Source organism: Durio zibethinus, chromosome 21 (assembly GCF_047325235.1).
Source record: "Durio zibethinus cultivar Kanyao isolate XHJ-2024 chromosome 21, ASM4732523v1, whole genome shotgun sequence".
In the NCBI taxonomy this organism is placed as follows: domain Eukaryota; kingdom Viridiplantae; phylum Streptophyta; class Magnoliopsida; order Malvales; family Malvaceae; genus Durio; species Durio zibethinus.
The window spans coordinates 189,811-212,392 of record NC_143182.1 but is presented as its reverse complement, the minus strand read 5'-3'; the positions used below and the strand labels follow the sequence as shown (position 1 = coordinate 212,392).

General features: G+C 34.0%; 4 protein-coding genes across 7 annotated transcripts; 2 read left to right on the top strand and 2 right to left on the bottom strand.

Moving 5' to 3' along the window:
* Positions 1 to 3,192: 3,192 nt before the first annotated feature.
* On the bottom strand, positions 3,193 to 6,357 carry LOC111304486 (ADP/ATP translocase 1, mitochondrial-like). 3 transcript variants are annotated; one of them, XM_089750114.1, is made up of 5 exons: positions 6,229 to 6,357; positions 5,658 to 5,763; positions 4,513 to 5,026; positions 4,048 to 4,419; positions 3,193 to 3,757 (listed from the first exon to the last, which is right to left on the bottom strand). In XM_089750114.1, exons 2-5 carry the CDS (start codon positions 5,678 to 5,680, stop codon positions 3,461 to 3,463), a joined length of 1,206 nt encoding a protein of 401 aa, XP_089606240.1. In that variant the 5' UTR covers positions 5,681 to 5,763; positions 6,229 to 6,357; the 3' UTR covers positions 3,193 to 3,460. The 3 variants fall into 3 exon arrangements, with proteins under 3 accessions (XP_089606240.1, XP_089606241.1, XP_022756771.1); XM_089750115.1 differs by having other exon boundaries at positions 5,672 to 5,763; XM_022901036.2 differs by lacking the exon at positions 5,658 to 5,763.
* An 8,416-nt stretch (positions 6,358 to 14,773) lies between these two features.
* LOC111305857 (zinc finger protein WIP2-like) lies at positions 14,774 to 17,426 on the top strand. The gene is made up of 2 exons (XM_022903719.2): positions 14,774 to 15,431; positions 16,701 to 17,426. Exons 1-2 carry the CDS (start codon positions 14,856 to 14,858, stop codon positions 17,139 to 17,141), a joined length of 1,017 nt encoding a protein of 338 aa, XP_022759454.1. The 5' UTR covers positions 14,774 to 14,855; the 3' UTR covers positions 17,142 to 17,426.
* A 1,657-nt stretch (positions 17,427 to 19,083) lies between these two features.
* On the top strand, positions 19,084 to 20,813 carry LOC111305856 (uncharacterized). 2 transcript variants are annotated; one of them, XM_022903717.2, is made up of 3 exons: positions 19,084 to 19,327; positions 20,134 to 20,135; positions 20,443 to 20,813. In XM_022903717.2, exons 1-3 carry the CDS (start codon positions 19,111 to 19,113, stop codon positions 20,668 to 20,670), a joined length of 447 nt encoding a protein of 148 aa, XP_022759452.1. In that variant the 5' UTR covers positions 19,084 to 19,110; the 3' UTR covers positions 20,671 to 20,813. The 2 variants fall into 2 exon arrangements, with proteins under 2 accessions (XP_022759452.1, XP_089607058.1); XM_089750932.1 differs by lacking the exon at positions 20,134 to 20,135 and having other exon boundaries at positions 20,392 to 20,637.
* LOC111305855 (thylakoid lumenal protein (Mog1/PsbP/DUF1795-like photosystem II reaction center PsbP family protein)) lies at positions 20,782 to 22,428 on the bottom strand. Its single transcript, XM_022903716.2, has 2 exons — positions 21,659 to 22,428; positions 20,782 to 21,113 (listed from the first exon to the last, which is right to left on the bottom strand). The coding sequence occupies exon 1, from the start codon at positions 22,365 to 22,367 to the stop codon at positions 21,660 to 21,662; it is 708 nt and encodes a 235-aa protein (XP_022759451.1). The 5' UTR covers positions 22,368 to 22,428; the 3' UTR covers positions 20,782 to 21,113; position 21,659.
* Positions 22,429 to 22,582: the final 154 nt, after the last annotated feature.

The following is a 22,582-nucleotide window of genomic DNA, read 5'->3' as shown; positions in this document are numbered from 1 at the left end:
ATCATTTCCGTACAGTTGTTGCTTATCGTAAAAACTTGTGAATTGTGATCCCTACGTATTGCTCACCAAATCATTCAACTCCAATAAAAATTTAGTCCCTTAATTCACAAATATCATCATTATAAAATAATGTTTTCGTTGCTCCCCAAACCGCAATACTACAGTTTTAAAGCATAGCTGCTTAAATTTTAATAGATTAAATTATGCAATTAACTTCGTATCCATATAAAATTTAAAGTTTAATTCAGGTAAATTAATTTTTTTTTTATTTTTAATGATTTATTAACATCAATTGAATTATTAATAGTGTTAAATTTACACTACTAACTTTATTGAGGTGTTATTGTTTATGTTTAGACATGATTAACTTTGCTGAAAATAAAAAGATATTGTTTAGTAAGTACATTCTAGATTAAATCCTTAGATTTTATTGTCATAGATCTTTGAATTAATCAACATTACATTAAAATTGATGTTTTAGAATTATATATTTGATAATATATATATGTAATATATTTTTTAATCAAATTAATATAAAAAAAAATTTCAATGCTAAAAACCAAAAAAAAAAAAAAAAGTTTAAAATCCTAGATCCTATCCATTCACTTGTCTGGATATGTACATTAATTTTTATAATACATAATAATTTTTAACCCATATCTTTTTCTTTGGTGGCTTATAGCAAGTTTTGTTAGCTAGCTAATTTTAATTATTATTAATATTATAGCAGTACATTGATTTTACAATAATTATTACTAGATTGGGGTTAATTAAAATATATACAGTGCTTTAGCTACAACGTACAACTAGTTTTCTTATGATCAGTATAAAAACGAAGAAATACATCCAGTTAAATTAAAACAGATGACCAAACCAGCTGACAGTGGTTAAGAGCAGAAATTAATCTCTTATAAAAATGCCCACATTGATTCAAGGAGACATGGTTGGGTCACTGGCTGTAGTGAACTCACTTTCAAATCAACTTTCTCACAGCTTTCGTATTTTATCATCTTCTCGGGTTTTGGTTGTGTGAGTGAGTGTGCATATAATATATGGTTAAATTTGTTCACCCAGACCCATCTATCAATCAGCTGTGGCCTTAAATTCTTTGCTACAAGATGACACTTGACAGATATTTGCTCCAAAACATGTCAGAGGAGCAAGTGAAGAAAAAAACAAGTTCTTAATAAATGAACAGAAACCAATTTCGTACAATGTTTAATGAATGAAAAACGCAAGTTTTTAATCTCAATAGGAGTTCATGCTAAACCTTAATTAACAAGCTAATGTGGATAAGATGGTAGTATTTAATTGCCATCTCACTGAGCACATTTATAGCCACGCCCTACTTAATCTTCCCTCAATTATTGTCCAATTAACATTTGTTACAACAAACTGTTGACATATAACTGTATAGGGCTCAGGTATTACAAAAGGAAATTTAAATCAATTTTTTGGTAGTTGAGTTGAGACCAAAAATATGAAGGGAAAACAAATTTCATTTATTTTTTTAAAGAGTGATATTCAAAATAAAGCAATTATATATAAAAAAAGTATCTGATGCTACTAATAATAATGAAAGAGTAAAGAGCAGAAGAGCACTTAACATGGGATGCAAAGCAACATTCGATTTGGGAATTACGAGAGTAGATACTAATACCATGCCCATGTGTGACCAAAGAACGGAAGAATCCCTTGTTTGCAAGCAAGGAATTCATCTTTCTCCAAGTTCAGTCCTACATCGATTACTTTCTAACTCACGTGACATGCATGCGCAAAAAACTTAAAACAGTGGCACACGATAATTAATAATAATAATAAATCTTCAAAAAGCTAGTTAGTCAAAAATTAACCAAAGCAAACTAAAGAGCATCTCATTCGAGTTCTAGTGGACACTCGACAGATGTGACCAGCAGCAGCCGTTATTCCAAAAGTGAATAGTTACTACTTCTTCTTTATCAACTTCATTAAAAGCAAAGATTTGTTTACCACTTTAAATGCTCTCCAAATCATCCCATATCGCACTACTCAATCCTTTAGATAAAAAGCAATCCTAATTGAAAATCCTATTCTCATTTTGTCTTTTACCTTTTCCACATATCAAAATAGTTTTCAAAAATTGTGCCATGGTTGCAAGAAAATAACATCACCTCAAGACACTGAGGAGGAGGAAGAGTAATATCTGATTTATGAGTCCGTTATTTATGATTAAGAGAAAGAAAGAAGAAAAAGAGAAGCTTTGCGATATTCATAAGAGCCACCCAACCAAGCATAGCTATGATTTAACTGCATTAGCTTAGTACCCTGTTAGACCATGCTATTCATGTCAGAAATTTGAGCGCAAAAGCAAGAATTCATTTTGGCCGACATTCTACGGTAGAACACATGAAACTAAACTTTAATCCAACCTTCGCCATGGCATTATCGTTTTACTTTTACCCCCTTTGTACTCAACGATTATTACTGTTATAGGCAGGCTTACAGCCATGTCCCATATCCATATCCATTTCTATTAAGATAGAAGCTGGACGACTAAATACATGTTCTGCAGATAAAGAAACCGAGGCATTTAGCAAGTCTTTTACGGGCATAAGCAACACGCTAGAAAATGACACCACTTTCTGTTTCTTGCATTCTATATCATTAATAAGATGGCGTAGAAGCTCAGGCCAAAAAGAGAAAGATGGCGTGGAAGCAGGATATGATAAGAACACCAGGGCTCAATAAATATAATATATAGGGAAATGAAAAAAGCACAAAATCCACATTCCTCGTCATAAACAACCAATCGCAACATGATCAATAAAAGAGTTGATGAGCTAGAAGCTTGCTTTCTGAAGTGATAATTCAACAAAAGTTGGGATAAGGAACCCCGCTGAGGCTGAGGCTGAGTTTCTCATAAGCTAATCGAAACAGAACTTCCAAATTATAACATTTAAGGTCAGAACCATAAAAAGGGAAGGTGCTCCTTGTGGAGAGCTTATTACAGAGATTGAAACAAGCAATCCAGAAAAGAAAGAGCACGCACCTAAGCAAGAATATCAAGGCATCACCCATTAGATATCATATGATTCAATTCAGTAGGCAAGACAAGATAATGTCTCGGCAAGCATAAAAATTTTATAGTGTGCTTCAAAAAAGCCCACTTTTATCACACCATCTTAATAGAAAAACTAAAGAGGTGATACCAAGTTGAAACAGAACAATTTGAACTTTGAATATGATATAACCCTCATTTTATAAAACCAAAAACCCAAGATAGGGCAGTTGCATTAGCTACCAAATCTTCTTAAAAGGTTTTTTAATCAAAACTTCCATCGGAAAATAAAAATCGTTTGGAGAGTAACTCCCCTAAATCTGAATTATTTAATGAAATTTTGCCGAAATAAATTTCTCGGGAGTCAAGCTTTTCATCACCATCTAAACAAAAGCAAAGTAAAAAAGGGAGATATACCCAAGATCAAGCACCACCAGATCCATATTTCTTTCCTAACATAATGAGCTGCAACTTGTCATATCCAGCAAGCACACCAGCCCCAGCAATAGCACGGAGTATGTTAGCTCCAGCACCTTTAAATAGAGATTTGGCACCCTCATTTTTCAAGATCTGAGAAAATGCATGAAGTGAGCTTTTGTATTTGACTGCTTCGCCAGAAGTCATCATCATTCTTCTACGAACAGTGTCAATTGGGTAGGATGCAAGGCCAGCGCCATTAGTGATGAGCCAACCAAGGGCAAAGCTAGCAAAGAAACTATCCTGCAATTATAAGAGGGAAACAGAATGCAAGATGAGATTACAACATTACATTATGGAAGTAAAATTTACAAGCTCAATGAAAGAAATTAATACCAGTGTGCTAATAAAAATTTAACATAAATCCAAAATGAGAAATGTTATACCATTGATTAAGTAAAGAGACAATATAACTACAAAAACGTAGTCATACCAAATAACTACGGCGGGAATTGTATAGAATTATATAATCAATGACACAGTCATGGAGTGAAAAACCTGTTAATCACACAGCTATAAAACAACATACTAACCTGCAACTTTCCGGTCAAAACCACTGGCTTTAGAGAGTCATACATTCCAAAGTATAGACCACGATAAACTATGATTCCAACACATGAAATATTGAAACCACGGTAAAGCCCAGCAATACCATCAGATTTTAAGGTCTTCCTATAGACATCAACAAGACCATTGAATTGCCTCTCTCCTCCCTTCTTTGCAGCCTTTGCATCATTGGCAAGACGGGTTCGAGCATAATCCAGGGAGTAGACAAAGAGAAGGGAGGAAGCACCAGCTGCACCTCCTGATGCCAAGTTCCCAGCAAACCATTTCCAGTAACCATCTCTGTCTTTCTTGAAGTTGAAAAGCCTCTTAAAGTAATCCTTGAAAGCAAAGTTCAAGGCCTGTTGCCAAATAAACAAAGCAATGAGCATAAAACACGAACAATAAATATAATTCACAAAAAGCAAAAGCAAAAAAAAGTTACAATTGCTAACCTGAGTGGGGAAATAACGAATAACATTGGCAGTGTTTCCTCTCCACAAAGAAACAAATCCTTCATCTTGAATTGTTCGCTTGAAACAATCACTAATACCCTTGTAGGGTTCAGAGAGCCTACCAGTTTTGATCATTTCATCCTGGTTCTGAATCAAAAGCTTAACACGCTCAATTGGAGCAGCAGCTGTTTTAGATACAGCAGCAGAAACTCCACCCATGAGGAAATCAATAGCAAAGCTGGCAAAGCCTTTTTCAGCAGGGGCTTGAACACAAACAGCAGATGCTGTTGATGGAACCATAGACAGGTCACTGGTAGCTCCACATGCACGGACAATAGGATACTGCAGTGCAGCATTTGAGTAATTCCCATATGCAACACGCCTTTGGTACAGAGCAGGCCTCCCAAAAGACCCATCATACCCATGAACATCTTGGGAAAGGCTAGAATGAAGGAGATGGCCTGCTACCTTCCGCATGACAGTTGGGTGTTGAACCTGATCCATTCTAACTTCCCTGCAAGAAAGCACATGAGCACATGAAGATACAAAGAGAATACAATGAAAGTAAAAAAGAAATGCATGTTACTAAATGACGCAATTTATTCATTGTCAACAATGACAACAGAGTCAGGTATAAGATCATCGACATGAAAAAACTATAACCATGAAAAGTAAAATTAGCAAATTTCATTCAGAAGGATACTGATTTTGTAACAAGCATAAGCAACAAAGTAAAATAAAGGGGATATCAGCAGGTGTAACACACATCAGAAAGAACTTATTATATCTAGAAGAAAAACTGTAAAACAAAAATGACAACCAAACACAACTCATCGATACAGTAACATGAACATCAAATCAATTTTAAGCAGAAGACATCTAATAAACACTATATAACAAAGCAAACAATCAACTGAAATGCACTGCCAATCAAAATATCCTAAACAGTCCTAGAAATAACTAATAGATCAGGTATAGGGTGGTATTCATAGATTGGTATATTACTATATTATCCAATATTAACAAAGTTGAAAGATATAAATATTTCAAAATCTTTCACTTGGCCTACCATATGTATATATATATATGTATGCAAGTATTTCACTAAGAGGTGACAAATTTCTGCAGATATAATTCAATCTTACAAATAAATACAAACATTTTGCATCCACTAAAGTTTCAAAAGGCAGAAGCAGCCGCTGATCTGAAGGTGGTGAAATGATCTATTTTAAAGGGTCAAATGGAGTGTGCCTAAAAGCAACGCAAAGCAACGAACAAGATTAATCAAATTGACAACGCCGTTCCAATCAACAACATCAACAGATCTAAAGAATCTAACTGTAAGTAAGGGTATGATACAGATCTAACAGATTTAAACACCACCGATTTGCAAGCAAATGCAGTAATAGTAAATATCAATAGATCTAATGAATCAAGCCCAAATTTTACAAAAACAAAAAGTTCACAGTAGATCAGATCAAACGTCGGTAAATTTATTTCAAAGAATTTCATTTCATGTCTCCGCAAACCAAAGGTAGAAGAATATAAGCAGATCTAAGAATAATAAAAATAGTAAAGAATATTTATGTCCGGTATACTAACACTTCAGTAACAGTATATATCTAAAAGAATAGTGAGGAACTAGCAATAGGCAAAATCCAAAACGGAGAACGTCAGATCTGATATTTTAGGATATTTTAGTGTAAAAGTATTTACCTTAGAAAAGAGCGTGATTGGTGGCTGCGACAGATTATTGGAGGTCTCCTCCTTTGGGGGAAGGCGAGAGGAAGAGACAGATATTTTTGCGGAGAGTTGAGGCGAGGCTTTGAAAATAGCGAAGGTCCCTCCTGTCATTTTATTGGCTCTCTATATGCCAGTGGGAGGCCCCATGTGCCTATTGCCTAACCATTTGACTCACTGCGGTTGGATGTGAGCGCTTCTAAATTCACATGCCTTATTACTTTTCTTTTTTTTTTTTTGCCCACAAAATTCACATGCCTTTATCACGTCCCTTATGTCAACCTTTTTTTTACCATACTGAATGCGTTTTATTTGGGTAAATTCTTTTTCACATTTTACAATTAAAAGATAAAGAAGCATAGTAGTATCTCAAATCCTAAAAGTTTTGGTAAAATACTATATTTCTTTTAGTAATTAAATAAGTTTTAAAAAAGATATAAAGTTCGATTTCAACTTCTCCTCTTTCTTTATTAATATAAGATTCTATCCTCCTTAAAATAAATAATATATATATATATATACATATATATTGTAAGAGAAAACAAATTATTAATGAATAAGTTGAACAATCTTATAAATAGTAGTGTCTTAATAAATTTGGGTATAAAAGAAAGATGTAAACAAAATTATAAAATTTTACTGCAAAAATATTTTATTTTTATATGACTAAAAAGAGAAAGTTGTGTGTGATTATATTTTATAAATTAAAAAAAAAAGTAAAAAGGTTTATAAAAGTCATAAATGTTTGTTTAGATTAAAAATAATCTCAGAAAAATTAAAAAAATCTATAAATATTGATTATGGATATTAATTGGTTTGATTATTTGTAATTTTTTATAATTAATAGAATTTTTTATCATTTGCCACACAAATAAATTGAGTATCAAATCATAATAAATTATTATAAAAATAATTTATGATTTAATTATAATTTTATTTGCATGAATATCAAAATGATTGAAAGTTTTTGGTCTAACAACACTTTCAAACTTTACTGTTTACATCCCAACTTCATAAAATACATATAACTTCAATGATATTAAAATTTTAAGGGAATTATTAACGATTACGTTAAAAAGTGACCAAAAATATTTTGTGCCTTGATGTAAAAAATGGAGGAGCTATTAATATTTTTGTTGATTCTTTTCTAGGTATCAACAAAACTTGGATTCATGCAATATATATATATATATATATATATATAGTTTTTTAATAAAGAAACACGTAACATTTTTATTAATATTTTGAAATTGGCGGATTTTGAGACATAATTTTCTTGGTAAAAGAAAAAGAATATTAAAACCTCACCTACTTGGACATTTTTACCTTGCATCAACCGTATATAAACAATAATGTGATTGACAAATCAAAGAGGAGTAAGAATTGGCAACTCAGATTTATTTGAAGTCAACTTGGGAAAAAGCCCTAGACTCTTCCTCGTTCTTCAACTTCTAGATTCTCGTGTTGTTGATTTGATTGATTTCCATGCCATCTACGTTTACTTTTTTTATTATTTTTTTATTTGATGAATTATCTTATTTCATTCGGCGATTCATTTCTTTGATTTTGTTTTTATTTAATAAAACTGAGTTTCTATTTGTTTTAATATAATCGTAGCAAACAAAAACACAGTACTAGTATTTTTATTAAGTGCAATTTGCACATGGCATGAATTTAACAAAGCATGAGTGTATATATTGGTCGAAAATTGAAGATATATACTGCTCAAAGTTGAGAAACTAATGCGACCACCAAAAACAGTTACCACTTAAACTAACAAGTAAAAGTGAAGCGTTAAAGTTAAAATCATTCACTTTTTTTTTTTTTTCAATTTTTTTGTAAACCAAAAACTACAAAACTGAAAAGCGATGGCGAAAATTTTGGAGTTAGGTTTATGAAGGCCGCTTATGGATTCAGCTTATGCGTTGGTAACTTTGGGCCCGCTTATGGATTCAGCTTTGCCTTGGTAACTTTGGGCCCATTGGAGTTCAGATTTACATTTGAGGCTCAGCTAAAGTTGAAGCCATAATGAATTGCCCATATTAGTTCACGCTCAGCAAATGAATATAAATACGAGGCCCATACGCCAAGCCCAAATAGAAAGAATCGAGTTGTGATTCATCCCTTCCGTTATTTTTCCTTTTATCAATTGCTGGCGCATTGTGCGGAATAAGGACGGTGTCATAAATTAGACATAATTAATTTATATATGAATTTTGCTAACAACGTCATCAAGACAAATTTCAAAGTTAATTAAAACACAAGTATTGGTTTTTTGTCCTTTGTTGTCAAACATACTTTCCGTTAAAGTTTTTAAAAATCATCACTGCCCTCGATAACCATGTTACTATTTTAAATTTAGGCTTAAACACACAGACGGCCCTCTAATTTACATGTTATACACCACAGACCATAACAGTCCGGAGAAGTCAAAGAATCGTGGCAGCTCCTAATTACTAAGTTACCCGCCTGTATGAATGTTCAAAAGTATCTCCGGCTTTAATATTTGAGGTAATTGAGAGCTCAGAAGTGGATAGAAATTATTGTTGGGAAAAAAATCAAAAATTATTTTGAAATTATAATATTTGATCCGTGTTTGATGAGTTAATTTTTTTTTTTTTTTAGTTTGATTCGATTGAATATTAAATATTTAAATTTGATTTGAATAAGTTTTAGAACTATGAAATACAAATTAAAACATATCATAACCTAATTGAATTATCTTTTTATTAGTTTTATATAAATGTTTAAACTTTATAAGATAAAAACAATTAATTTATACCTTAATATAATAACGATAATAATAACAAATTCTTAAAAATTAAAAAATTGATCAACCCAATCAATAAAATATGATTCAAATCAAGTCAATTTTAAAAAAAGTCAATTCAAATTTAAATTAACTTTTAAAAATTTTAAAAATTATATATTTAATAAAAATAATTGAATTAAATTGGATCCATGATCAATCATAAAACATTTTGGGGTTTGAAAAAGTTATTGGTAACACTATATTTAATGTAGTAATTACAACTAGTGCTAGTATATAAAAATGTAATTAATGTGGCAACTGTATATGTGTGGTGGGGGAAGATTTAAGATGTTCCTTGACGGTAAGAAATTCTATTTTCTATACTAAAATGGAATGGTTAGTATAGTATCAAAATGAAAATTCGGTGATCGACCCATTTGCCTCTCCCATGCAAAGCCAAGGCTCTAACATATGATTCACATTTATATTCATTGCATTTGTAGCTGCCCTTTTTTTCCTGTAAAAAAATACTATCCTATATATATGTACGTTGAGATGAGGAAGATTGATTCCCATCCCGTCGTTTTTTTTTTTTTTTTTTTGGCATTACTTTAGAACTTTTGGATCCTGGCTTGAGGTTAGATTTGAGGCAAGAGAAAGCACGGTTTAGCATTCCCTGCTTTTAACATCACATAATTAAAATCACCGTCCCCAGCTCTAACACAATTATACAAATGCCGACTCGTTCACGGCCCCCACCCCTCACCGTCAAAATAAAATTAGGCCACAAAGTTTTTCCTACTACCCTGTTGCTTGATTTGATCAATGATCTTTACAAAAATAAAACCCTTCATGAGATTAATTATCCCTCACATGCTTGATGTTTTTTAAGTGTCTCCTTGATTTGCGGGATTCTCCTGTTCTTGATGGACATCTGCTTGATGTTAAATCCAAGAAAACAACATTCCTTGATAGCACCATTATAACTTGGCAATTGGCAGGACTTGCTTCATTTAAGAAATTGATGAGCACGACTTTATTTTCAACTTTTAAAGATGTTCTTGTCTCAACAACTTTCGTTTGACAGCCAAGTGTATGGGTGAGGGGAAAATTTTTTGCTAATTCGCTACTTTTCTCAATGTGGCTTATCATCTACTTTCAGCCTTGCATTTACATTTTCCTTTTTCCTCTTCTAATTTTTACCGCCTTGGATTAATTTTTTTTCCTTTTTCCTTCTTTTGTTGAAACTAAATGAAAGTTCTTGTACAAGGGCGTCTGGTTGAAGCTCATACAAAGTAGCTGTCTCTTTCATCTTTGCTTTGGTCTACATTGAGAGGTCTGTTTTCTTCCACATTATCCTTCTACTAATCTTTGAAGGTGGTTATTGTCTGCTTAGTTGAGGACTGCAGTCATTGTCCTATTGTTTGCAAGATTTTGGAGTTTCTTGCCAAGGTTAAAAACCATGAAAAGCTTCGCTGCATGTCTTCCTCAAACAAGTCACTTCGTGATGGGAACACAGTGTTGCTACTTGCTAGTAAAACGACGGCAAGTACTTTTAAGTTACACCTTCACCTGTCCTTAATTATTAGTAATTGTTTAGGTTTCTTGCCATGTAGGGCATTCATAAAATAGAGGCATCACATCTGTCCAAATTTCTAAAACATATAATGGGTTTTAAATTTCTTACAGTCTTCAATCCTTGGGTAAAAATTGCCCACTGAACTTTTTTCTGGGGAGGGTGCCCTGCCCCGGATTTGATAGTTTGCTCGACAGATTTCAAGTAGAAAGACAATAATTGTAGGGCCCAAAAACTGACTTGCTGGCTTATTCTGTATGATAGCAAATTAGAATGGAGGTCCTTGGGCCATTGTGCATGCTGTGGTTAGGATCATTCTGTCAGTCCCTTTTGGTGAAGAAAACTAGCTAGCTGGATTACACAGCTTCTGAAACCGCAACTGTTTGTGTTTGTGTTTGGGTCCATTTTCTTTGCTTGCAACAAGCCTCAATTGATCCTATTGGCTAAGATGAAAGAAATGGAAAGCGGGAGAAAGAAACAAATTAATGATGTGATATGCAGGCGAGGGAGCACCCTTTTGAAAGTGTTCAACAAAATCAAAAAACAAAAAAATAAATTCAGACGTCTTTCCTATTGAGAGGCCTCAAATCTCTCATGAGTCATGATGGTGTATGGGTATTTTGGTAAATATTATGTTGGAAGTAGTCTTGTATGAAATGATGACAAGTACTTAATTAACCTTGAGATTACATATATAAAGAAAAGGGAAATGTACAAGGCTTGCAAATTAATTCCAAACAAACTAAAAGTCTCTTCAGGTTGTGCAATACATAATTGCAATAAGCCATGTAGAATTAACTTTGGGTGTTAAAAATTTATACTTTCACATTTGGCTACATGTATACAATTATACATGCACCTATGATATTTAAGCAGCAGCAGCATGGGGGATTAATTTGATGTTCCCTAACAACTTTCAAGCTAGGGAGTTCAAGGCTTTTCCTTGAACCTTATGATGTTCAGTGGGAATGCAAACCCATCTAAAGATAAGCAGTACATCGCTTTCATCGAGAGAGCAAGTAGCAGCTCATGAATAAATTTTGCACTTCTTGGATCGATCCCCTGGATAATAATTAATAATGACGTCAAATTTGAATGGAAACAGTGAGTTCCAATTATCATGGTTTTGGGGTTATCTCTCCTACTCCTTCCTGTTGCACTCCATCTCCAATCTCCGATCTCCATGCAGCCGTTCCTCTCATCTGTCACCTTCACATGTCGGAGTATTATGATATATTGTCTCCTTTATAACAACTACCTTCTGCGCTTTCTCTACTAATCACATTAAATTACTATATACATATATATATATATATATAAATATTGCATGGAAAAACCATGTACTGTAATTTAATTACTAGAAATTAAAGTTAAATTAGATACTGACTCTAATTGTTGAAAATGATGCCACATTAGTCTGGATATACTTCTGCGATCCCTCCATCGTCAAGCAAGAATTGCATTGTTTTCATAGTATTTCCTTAATTAATTTGCTACACTAACAACTGATTACTGATTTCTGTACTAGAATATAGATATATAATATAGATAAATTGAAGAAGTTCGACAACGTTTTTTTTAAATTTAGTATTATATTATTTTTCAATTTGTATATCAAAATTTTAATTATTGATAAATATATTTTTTACTTAAAAACCTGAAATCAAATTCTATCATTTTTCTCGAATAGAAAAGGAAAAAAAAAAAAAAAAAACCAAATGAATAGATTGTAGAAAGTGCCAAGAGAATTAATTGACTTGAAGCTTTTAGTGGTTTAATTAAAAGAAAGCAGCAAAAGAAATTTTGAAACGAACAAGAGATCAGGTGATTTGATATGGTAGTCAAGGGGGAGTTCCAATTTGGGAGGCGAAATATTGTTTGGAAATGTCAACAATTGTAGGATTGGGAGACCCAAAAAGGTTCACGTACATTCGTGCAATCTTAGGAATATTAATAAAATTATGGCCTCATAGACTGTGGTTTGTGGTCAGAATTAATGTTAACGATATTATTTTTGTTATTATATTTTTGGGAGGTAAGTATGCAAGCACTATGAATTGGTAGTAGTATTTCTTCTAATTTGGCACTTTTCCTACTAAGATCTAGATATCTGTATTTTAGTGGTTAACTGATCAAGTTACCGCTAAACCTATGCATAGGGAACATAAATAATTTGGGAAAACTAAGAAATTGCTATTTTTAATTAGAATTCCCCTTTCTTAATATTATTGTGTTAATTTACCACTTTCAATTGCTCTCCTATATATATATATGCTATGCATATGAGTTTTTGCTTTGTTTCTCGCACAATTGCAACTGATATCTATTTTTTCTAACATTCAAGTTCAACCACATTGGCTCTGATAAAAAAATCTTCATCGAAAACAAGTAGATATTAATACTAGTTATTAATGTTTTGTAAAACAAAATGATGCTTCTCTCTAGAAGGAAATTTATATTCGACAATAATAAAGAGGGTTTGAAGTTGTTAAAGTTTACTCTCCATTTTCAAATGTATTTAACAGTATTGTGATCATGTTAGTGGACGATTTGTCATTTGAATGGTCAAATCATATTGTTGGAAGAAATTTTTTTTTTTTTGTTTTTTTTGCATCGAACTAATTGCTTCTTTGTTTCTTGTGTTACAAACTGTGTCATAAGTGGAATAAGAGAGCATGCTGATTAATTATCTACCTTTACCAATTCCCTAACACTCTTATGGAGGTTCGAGAAGTCAATATTAATTTTATCCGAGCGAAACATATAAAAGAAAATTCCACATTCTAATTGTTTCCCCTTTTTCTTTGGTTTGCCTAGCTACAGGGAAGTGGCAGAGGCAGTAGTTAAAACTTCCATCCATGCATCTTCTCCCTGCTACCGTCTGCTCTCATAATTCATATTGGGGTGACCCCCCTCTGCCCTCTCCCTCGCCAGTCGTCACCACTTAGAAACATCTAGGAGTTGCTATATATATTCAATAGTTGCAGGAGGAAAATAATTTTTGCCACATTTGCATATTTGATGACTGGTAATACTTTACTTGAGTTTTGCCCTTCATATTTGTGTCGCAGAAGCTATAGCTTTTGTCCATCACTTTCCTTGCCAGCTCCATTGTTAAAACTACTTTGTATCCTAGCCACTACATCTGCAATATTTGCCTTTCGTTTTCATGCTTATATTATTACGGGTTCCATGCGTCCAATTTTATTTATGCCTTGTTCCTTCCACAATCTTCCTGTTCAACCTGTCAATATCATGTTAATATACGTACTGGAAACTTCTCTAGGTGTTTTGGAGAAGGATTTGATTCACGGACCGGCCAGGAAAGGCACTTAAAGCAAAGGGATCGATACATATATGGAATTATAAGTCACTAACAGAATGTGAATATTAATTATTGTTGTTGTCCAAGAAATCAGTGACTTAAAAGAAGCAAATAACCAGCTTAATTATAATTTGCGTTTCTGATCTGCTACATTGGAATTATTGTCAGTAGAGTACACCTAGATTGTCCATGAGAGCGGAAGGAAAATTAAACTGATCTTGAAAATGCACCAATATTAGACGATTCGATTAATCTATGAATTGATCATTGATTGTTTAAAGGGAAATTGAAGAAGTACTACTACTACAACTACTACTACTGCTGCTGTTGTTACTTTGACGATGAGTGGTTTGTTGAATGATAGAAGGCGGAGGCACAAAGAAAGATAGAGTGAAACAGGAAGAAAACTGTATTAAAGATATGCGTGCATAAGGAACACTATACACGCCCACCAAAGCAACTGCTGAATGAACTAAGCTTAGCTTCAAACCACTTTGTTGGGGTGGTTCAAGCAAAAGATAATTAAGGAACGTTAAAAATAACGGAATGTCCCCTCCACTCCTTTCTTTCTCTTCCTATATGAGATGCAACTGCATCTTTCTCTCTCTCTTTCTCTCTCAGGTGACAACGTGGAACGTGCAAGTATAATCTCTGAGTGACTTTTGTCTCTGCCTTTTTCTTTACTTTTTTCTTTGTCTTGCAGTAGCAGCTGCATACAGTGGGTAATTTCTTGACTTTCCACACACTTTTTTATTTTACCCCTTACTTTTTGCTGATATTCACCTTACAATATTACCCTAACTATGCACTTCCCTCACAGTCATGCATATATCCATATATGCATCAATGTATGTATCTCTTTCTATATATTAATGTGTGTCTCATCATTATAGTTGCCATTATACAATCAATCCAATTAACAATAGCTTTTTCTTTCCATTCTTTCAACCATGGCAGACCCTTGCCCCAATCTCTTCACCGGATGCTTCAACTTCATGCCTCTCAATCCCCACTACACTTCTTTCAGTACTACTGCTCCCACTCCAAATCACCCAAACCCGTCTTCTCAAGCTCACACAAGCAACATAATTTTCAACGAGTCTTCCTTTCACGGTCAAAGTACTACTCATCCTTCTTCACCTCCTCGTAAAGAAGCCCTTCCTCTCATCAATTATCTAAGTTCCTCAAGGCAAGAAGAAATCAATGAACCCTCAAGCAGTTCCATGGAGGAGTATAAGAACATGAACAAAGAGGAGAGCCTCTTTTCCACCATCGTTGATGATGAATCTGTAACTGTAGCACTACACATAGGCCTACCTAGCCCTAGTTCCGATCTCATGAGGTTCAGGCTCTCACAATCTGCAGATGTGACAAACAAATTAGGAGGGAATGGAAGTGCAGTTTCTGGGTATCCTTTAAGCAAGGGACAGTACTGGATTCCTACCCCTACTCAGATTCTCGTTGGTCCTACACAGTTTTCGTGTCCTGTCTGCTGCAAGACCTTTAATAGATACAACAACCTGCAGGTATGCCTCATTGCATGAGACATGATCCGCGAAAATTTCCTTCTTCCCCTCTTTTCTCTCCCTTCTTCCATTTCCATTGATTAACCTTATCTTGATCTGGACTATTGACCGTCCTTTTAATTTTAGCTTGCAGTCTATAAAATTTAAGTGGCTAAGAGCCGAGGGGCCGGTTAATGTTGATGTTTGAACCGTGATAAGGTTTACAAATTAGCTTAATTTCTTTTTGTTACCTTTATTGGTGTTTTTTAAGTGTATATATAGCTTTTTGCCCTTTGCAAAATTATCTAATTGGTTTTAGGTGATTTATTACATATATATTGTCATTAAAATTGTCATCCGACCAGTAGAGACTCAAGTCAGTAGTTTTGGGTCTCCTTGATTTAACTATTATTCTTGAAAATGTTCCTTCAGCTTCTTGTGACTTTGAAGAGTGTGCTACTTCTAAACCCCTGATGAATTGCAAATAGGGTTCATGCATGCAAAGATTGAAAGATTTTCAGTGTTTCCAGGGTTTCAGTCTTCAGTTCGTTTTTTGAATGCTCCGTTCTTTAGAAAACTGTTTGCACTGCAAAATATACAAAGCTATTTCTCAAGTCTTCAAAAGAAACACCCTGATTGCAGATGCCATTTGCATTCGAAGCTAGCAATAGCAATCTGACACTCCAGCCAATAAATTAGAGACTGTAATTAATACTTAATACAACTATCAAAGGCATTTTATGTTAAAATTCCCAATAAAATTGTTGAACCTAGAAAGATAACCAACAATTGATCTCATCCAAATTGTTATATTTGGGGTTTATTTGCTTTCTAGTTCAAACTCTTAGATATTTGATTCGATGCGTGCAACCGCAAACAAACACATCCATCTAGACCCTTCTTTCTAATTTCTTCTTTCTATGTATTGTAGGTTTTGATTGTTAATTAATTAAGCATATTCATATCTGATAGGATATAGTATATCCATCCTTGAGGAGTCCAGTTGTTAAATATATATATATATATATGTATATATCTATATATATATATATATAGTTTAGGGGTTCTGGCAGTACTAATTATTTCTTTATAATGATTTATTTTCTCCCAGTTTACAAATTCCCACCCATAGTGCATTGTGCAATGTGCATAGATACAGCTTTCTTTGAATTCCATGAGCTTTTATAATCACTTAATTTGCTTCCTCCCGGTCTGTCTATATATCTGATTATCTCTCTCAATCCCATAATGGATTTTTTTGCTTCATATAACATACGTATTAATGTGCAGATGCATATGTGGGGGCATGGATCTCAGTACAGAAAGGGACCTGACTCTCTAAGAGGAACCCAGCCAACGGCCATGCTAAGACTCCCATGCTATTGCTGTGCACCGGCTTGTAAGCACCACATTAATCACCCAAGAGCAAGACCTCTCAAAGATTTTAGAACTCTCCAAACGCACTACAAAAGAAAACATGGAATTAAACCCTTCATGTGTAGGAAATGTGAGAAGGCTTTTGCTGTGAAAGGAGATTGGAGAACCCATGAGAAGAATTGCGGAAAGATTTGGTATTGCATTTGTCGGTCTGACTTCAAGCACAAGAGGTCTTTAAAAGATCATATCAAGGCTTTTGGCCCTGGTCATGGGGCAGTTGGTATCGATTCTTTTGATGAGGATGATGAACATGGATCAGAATTTGAGCTTGAATGCGATCAGCCCTCAATGTGAAATAAAATCTAGCAGCCAGCACCTACTTACCTTTTTGGTTAGGTTAAGTTGTTTAAATATCGAAACATTACGAGCCATGGAGATCGAGTTTGTTTATGTATATGAACAGTTTTTTTTTTTTTTTTCATGTATCTTGCTGGTGCAAGTGTTTGTTTCTCTTCTTTGGTTTGTCTCTGTAAATCCTTCCACTTAAAACAAATAATAAATGCAACCTATTACCAAGAAACAGTGGATTATATTTGTGGGTATTGCGATTAAAAATACTTTGTATTTATAACCAGTTGTAATTGTAACCAGCAAAAACAATCTTATGTTTATCATTTTATAACCAAATGAATGGTTATCTTTCACATGTAATAACATTAATAAGCAACAGTTTCTTTTATTTGTCGCATTACATTAAAGTTTTAGACAACACTAAGCAACTATTGTTTTACTTTTCTTTTTTTTTTTTTTGCTAACGACCAAACCATAATACACTAGTTCGATGATCTTTACAAGAAATAAACATGATCATTTCAATACCCTATGTATATAGGTCCTTCCAAATTTTTTTCACTGATTGCCTATCATGTATCTCCATTTGATAGAGGGAAGGTATAATATGGTGGCATATTCTACCTTTCAGCTTCTGCAGTAGAAGTGGGAGATGTTGGGGTTCGTGATCACTGAGGAGAATGATGGTGGAGGAATGTTGTGTTTGGAAGGCGAAGTTGGCCAGCAGCAGCTGATGGGGAAGTAATTGGTGAAGAAGAGGATCCTGATGATGCTGCAGTAGGGAAGAGTGGCACTGTATTTGGCCCTACATAATACAAGGTAAATTGAACTAAACTGAAAAAAATAAGGCAATAACAATAAATATTTAAAAGGATAAAGCAATCGATTCAGTTAAAAAAGTAAATTTATTATATCTCTTATTTGTTTTCATTTATGTAAAAATAAGTCAATTAAAAATATAAAAACAAATAAATAAAGTTCATTATATAAAAATTGAAATTAAATCAAGTCAAATTACTTAAATGCAGGACACATTACATTTATTCAAGATTGTACACGTATAAAAAAATAATAATAATAAAGCATCTACATTTGATTTTTTTTTTACCAAAAATTTAATTGTTATATATTTATATAAAATATAAGATTATATGAGATGCACGGTAAGATATAAAAAATTTTCATTTCCACATAATTAAATTAATTCATGAAAAATATTAGCATTAGCAATTAATTACATTCTTTTCATGGATTTTTTTTTTTATATATATAAATGGACATTTTATTATGCAAGTCGAAGGAGGGCAAATAAGGTGTTACAAAATATGCTTTCTTTTCATGTTTATATTTTATTGGAGTTTTATTTCTGTAATTGTTGGATGTTTGACTTATAAGGGTTATGATTACTTTTATCTCCTTAAAAAGAAATTCGAATAAATTAAATAGGGTTTTTCAATGTGAAAACTATTTTCATAGTCTTTTCCGTTATCAAATATAAATTATTTAATAAAATATAAAATTAAGTAACATCACGTGAAACACATGTGACACAATTACCAGTTATTACAAAAATATATAAATACCTCTTCTCTTCTCTTTTGTTTTTGTCTTTTATTTGGTTGTTTGTAATAGGCTTTTGAGTTTTGCCATTAAAAATAAAAATAAAAATAGAAAAGATAATTGTAATTCTTCTAATCAAGTTTCATAAGTTTATATATATTTGAGTTTTTTCAAGCTATGTATACCAAAATCATATTGTATAGATGGACTGCTTTGGTTTTCTGGACTCTCCTGGGAGTGTCATCCAATTGAAGTTGGATCCAGTTAGACAGACAGGCCTTTTTTATCGTACCTCAAAATCTCATGGGCTGAGGCTGAGCACCCATATGAAATATGAGTTCTCTTATTAAAGCCACCCCACCGCTAACCGCTGGGCAAACAGTAGTAACAGACTAGAACCCGAAGTTTAACTATGGCTTTGGCATACAGCATTTCTCAATGCCTCCTCTACAAATACCAGTGCAAGCCTCTTGACATAGTGAAAATCAAGTTATCTTCAGATTCAGATCGAACAAAACCAAATAAAGTATCTGAAATCCAAGCAAAGAAGCGATGCTTGAGGTGCAAAACCCTTTACCTTGAAGCAGATAATTCCCCTACAGCATGCTCCTTCCACGGCCATGCTACCGGTATCTTAATCCTATCATTCATCTTATCACAATTTCTTTTTTATTTCTGTCAACTGCTGTTGTCATTGTTCTAAAATTGGTCTATTGTATTAGTTGGACTATAAGATATTGATTAATTGGTAGTGATAATTTCCATCTATCTGATAACAAAATTACCCACTTTTCTTTGTCTAAATTTTATCCCAAAGTATGCGAACTAGAACTGCAAAAGAGGTTATCATATACCCAAGTGCGTAAAGTGAGAGCCAAACTGAAACGTCTAAGACAGTCCGAGGTGGAAGGATAGCGAAAACAAAGATGAACCAATCACAAGATGGGTAGTGGATGCGGTTACCTGGTTCGCTTTTGCTTTTACTTTTTCCGCCTTCAATCAAAACGATAAAATTAAGAAAAGCATGGTGGTGAATAGTGATGGTAGACTCACAAAAAGTAGCTTTATGACTTGTAAGACGTACATTGTCATTCATAATTTCATAAATATGCCAATTCTTGAACAATGAAAAAGCTGAGCTCTTAGAACAACATATTTTTCCAAAGCAGAATTGAACTGGTTTTTTACTTTTTTAGATTTACATGAACGATTTGTTTGGTGCTTATGGACTCACTACTCGTTTAACAGGAATAAACAAGGAAGTTACAAAATGCCTTGATTGGTCGCTTTTCTGTGGTTTATTCTATCTGTCATTTGAATTATTTATGATCCGAGAGCAGGCATGCGGTAGGAACAATCATTCAAATTCATTTACACAATGGAGTATATAGTAATCAGTTATAATTAACTTCAACTTCATTTATGAGAAAGGAAGGAGTTAAATGAAACAAAGAGTTTATTTTTGAAATTGCAATGGAAAGATATGCTATAAATCTCTTTAACCCAGTTCAAAGCCATAAGAACCTTTCTAGAAATCAAACATTTGAATTTATGCTGGCAGACCTTTAGATGACAGCAAAGAATCAATAATTGTGTTTTCTAATGTATATCTTTCACGCCTGTCATCTATATGTTTTCCACTTGCTGGTTGGTTTGATTGTATATGTGAGGTGATTAATTTCCTGAAGCACAGAGTTAGTGCTATTCCCGTTCCTTCAGGAATTAAAGCTTAGAGTCATTGCAGGAGAGAAAGGATTTTGCGTTGGCTCCTCCACACCTGGGGATTGATGGAGGCTGGACTGACCGCTCTGGAGTCATCGTGTACAAATGGAATGAAAAAAACAATAGACCAAATACTGGACGTGCCAATTGGAAGAAGAGATGGAGTTGCTGTCAAGAGTATGATGAAAATACACCACCTTGTAGCCGTGGATGGCATGTCTCATATGATGATGGCTTCACTTTATATTAGATTCCATTTACTTTTAGTATAATACCACATTGTATATTCAACAGCATTTCAACTTGTGACAACTAGTATGATACTGACCCAAGTTGTGCTACTGTTATGTATCTTATTGTTGATAAGTGCCAGACTTTGGTTTGATAGAAAAACTTGTGAGATGCACTTTCTTCCTGTTCAGGGTGTTCATCTTAGCTGCATTTAGCTGAAAATCGCAGACCACCTTTCAAGTGCACAGGTATTAGAGCCAATGTTTAATTCTTTCATAGCTGTGCAGAGCATTTTGATCTGATTGATCAATAAATTTGAAAGGTAGAGACTGGACAAGCTGCCAAATGAAATACTTGCAGGAGCCCTCTCAAGTTTGAATGTTAGAATCAGTTGATCCACCGTGCTCGCCTTGCATGTCAGAAGCAGAATTGTATGTATTTGTACTGAAGCAACAGAAAAATCTGCAGAAAATTTGTCTCAACAAGTCAACAGAACATCATGGAAGAAAACTTGTCTTCCTGCTACATAAAGTAGTAAACTTTTTAATGTCTCTCAACTCATAGCAAGGAGATCGAAATGAAGACCTTCGGTCCCAACATGTATCATGTAAATCTTTTTAATTTTTTTTAGGTTTTCCGGTACATGTGCGTCATTGCTGTATTACTTAATTACTTGTGCAGAACAGCCTGGAGCACCAGAGTTGTGGTGTATGTTCATGGATCGATGTTGAGTTCATTCAAGTGTCATCGTTAATTAGAAACTGATCAATTGAATTGATATAACCCAGAGGCAGAAAGTAAACAAGATTATAGCTCACTTGGTTGCAATGCAAAATGAAGATGGAGTAACAGGTAATTAAAGGAGTTGCACTATTACATAAGATTAACAGATACGAAACAATGCCTTGATGATCTAACAGATACGAAACAATGCCTTGATGATCTACTTTAATTACAATATTATTAAACATTAATTCCTCCGAGGAAAAAAAAAAGAAAGAAAAAACCTCAAAATGGTCCAACAGTCTTAAAGGACTGATGAATGTGCCTTAAGGTGTCCTCGTCGCGTTTCCACTCAGGCGCTGGTGCATTAACAAAATGAGCATAAAGCTTGTTCTTTGCACAAGTCACCGCTATCAAACTATGCTTGCCAATTCCATCGATCTCGTATACATAATAAACCTGTCCATTTTCGTCTTTCTTCTCCTCGGAGACCAAGCTGTCTGCCCCAGCAATCAAATCCTGCAACTCCACGTCAGATAAAGCTAAGTTGTTCAAAACCACATCTTGTGGAGCTAACTGTCCGAACCCAGCCAAGAATGTTAAGTACTCTTTCTCTTGTCTTTTCTTCGGATTGTAGAACTCGCTGTCGGTCCCGTTGGTGCCCTTTTCGACTTTGGAAACTAAACGCTCTTTCCAGCCATCAGGGACATCGTAGACGTATTCAGCCGATGCTTTTTTGTCGGAGTTGCCCCCATAACCCCCATAGTTGGCGGCGCTGGCGGCGGTTCCGTAGTAGAGGTAGTATGTTGAGGGTTGGGAGGCAATGGAGGGAGGGGAAGTTAGGAGTGTGCTGGTGGCTAAGGCTATGGTTAGAGCCGTGGGCAGTGGTTTGGGGAAGAAGAATGGTGAAGTAGGTTGTGGGGGCTTCGGATGCGGGGTTTTGGCGGTGGAGGAGGATGAGAAGATGGATGGAGTAGAGGATAGGGTGGCCATTGGAATTTGGAGATTGGTGGTTCTGGTTCCGTGTTTATAGTTAGTTTATCAATGTCTTAATATTTTCCTTATCCAAATGAGTGCTATTTTATCTCTTTTTTTTTTTCTCAGAAAAAAACAAAGTAGTAGTTAATAATTTGCTTCCCATAACCAAAAAAATAAAATTGTAATTAAAACATGTGTTTCTTTTATTTGATTTGATTTCATGGAGGCGG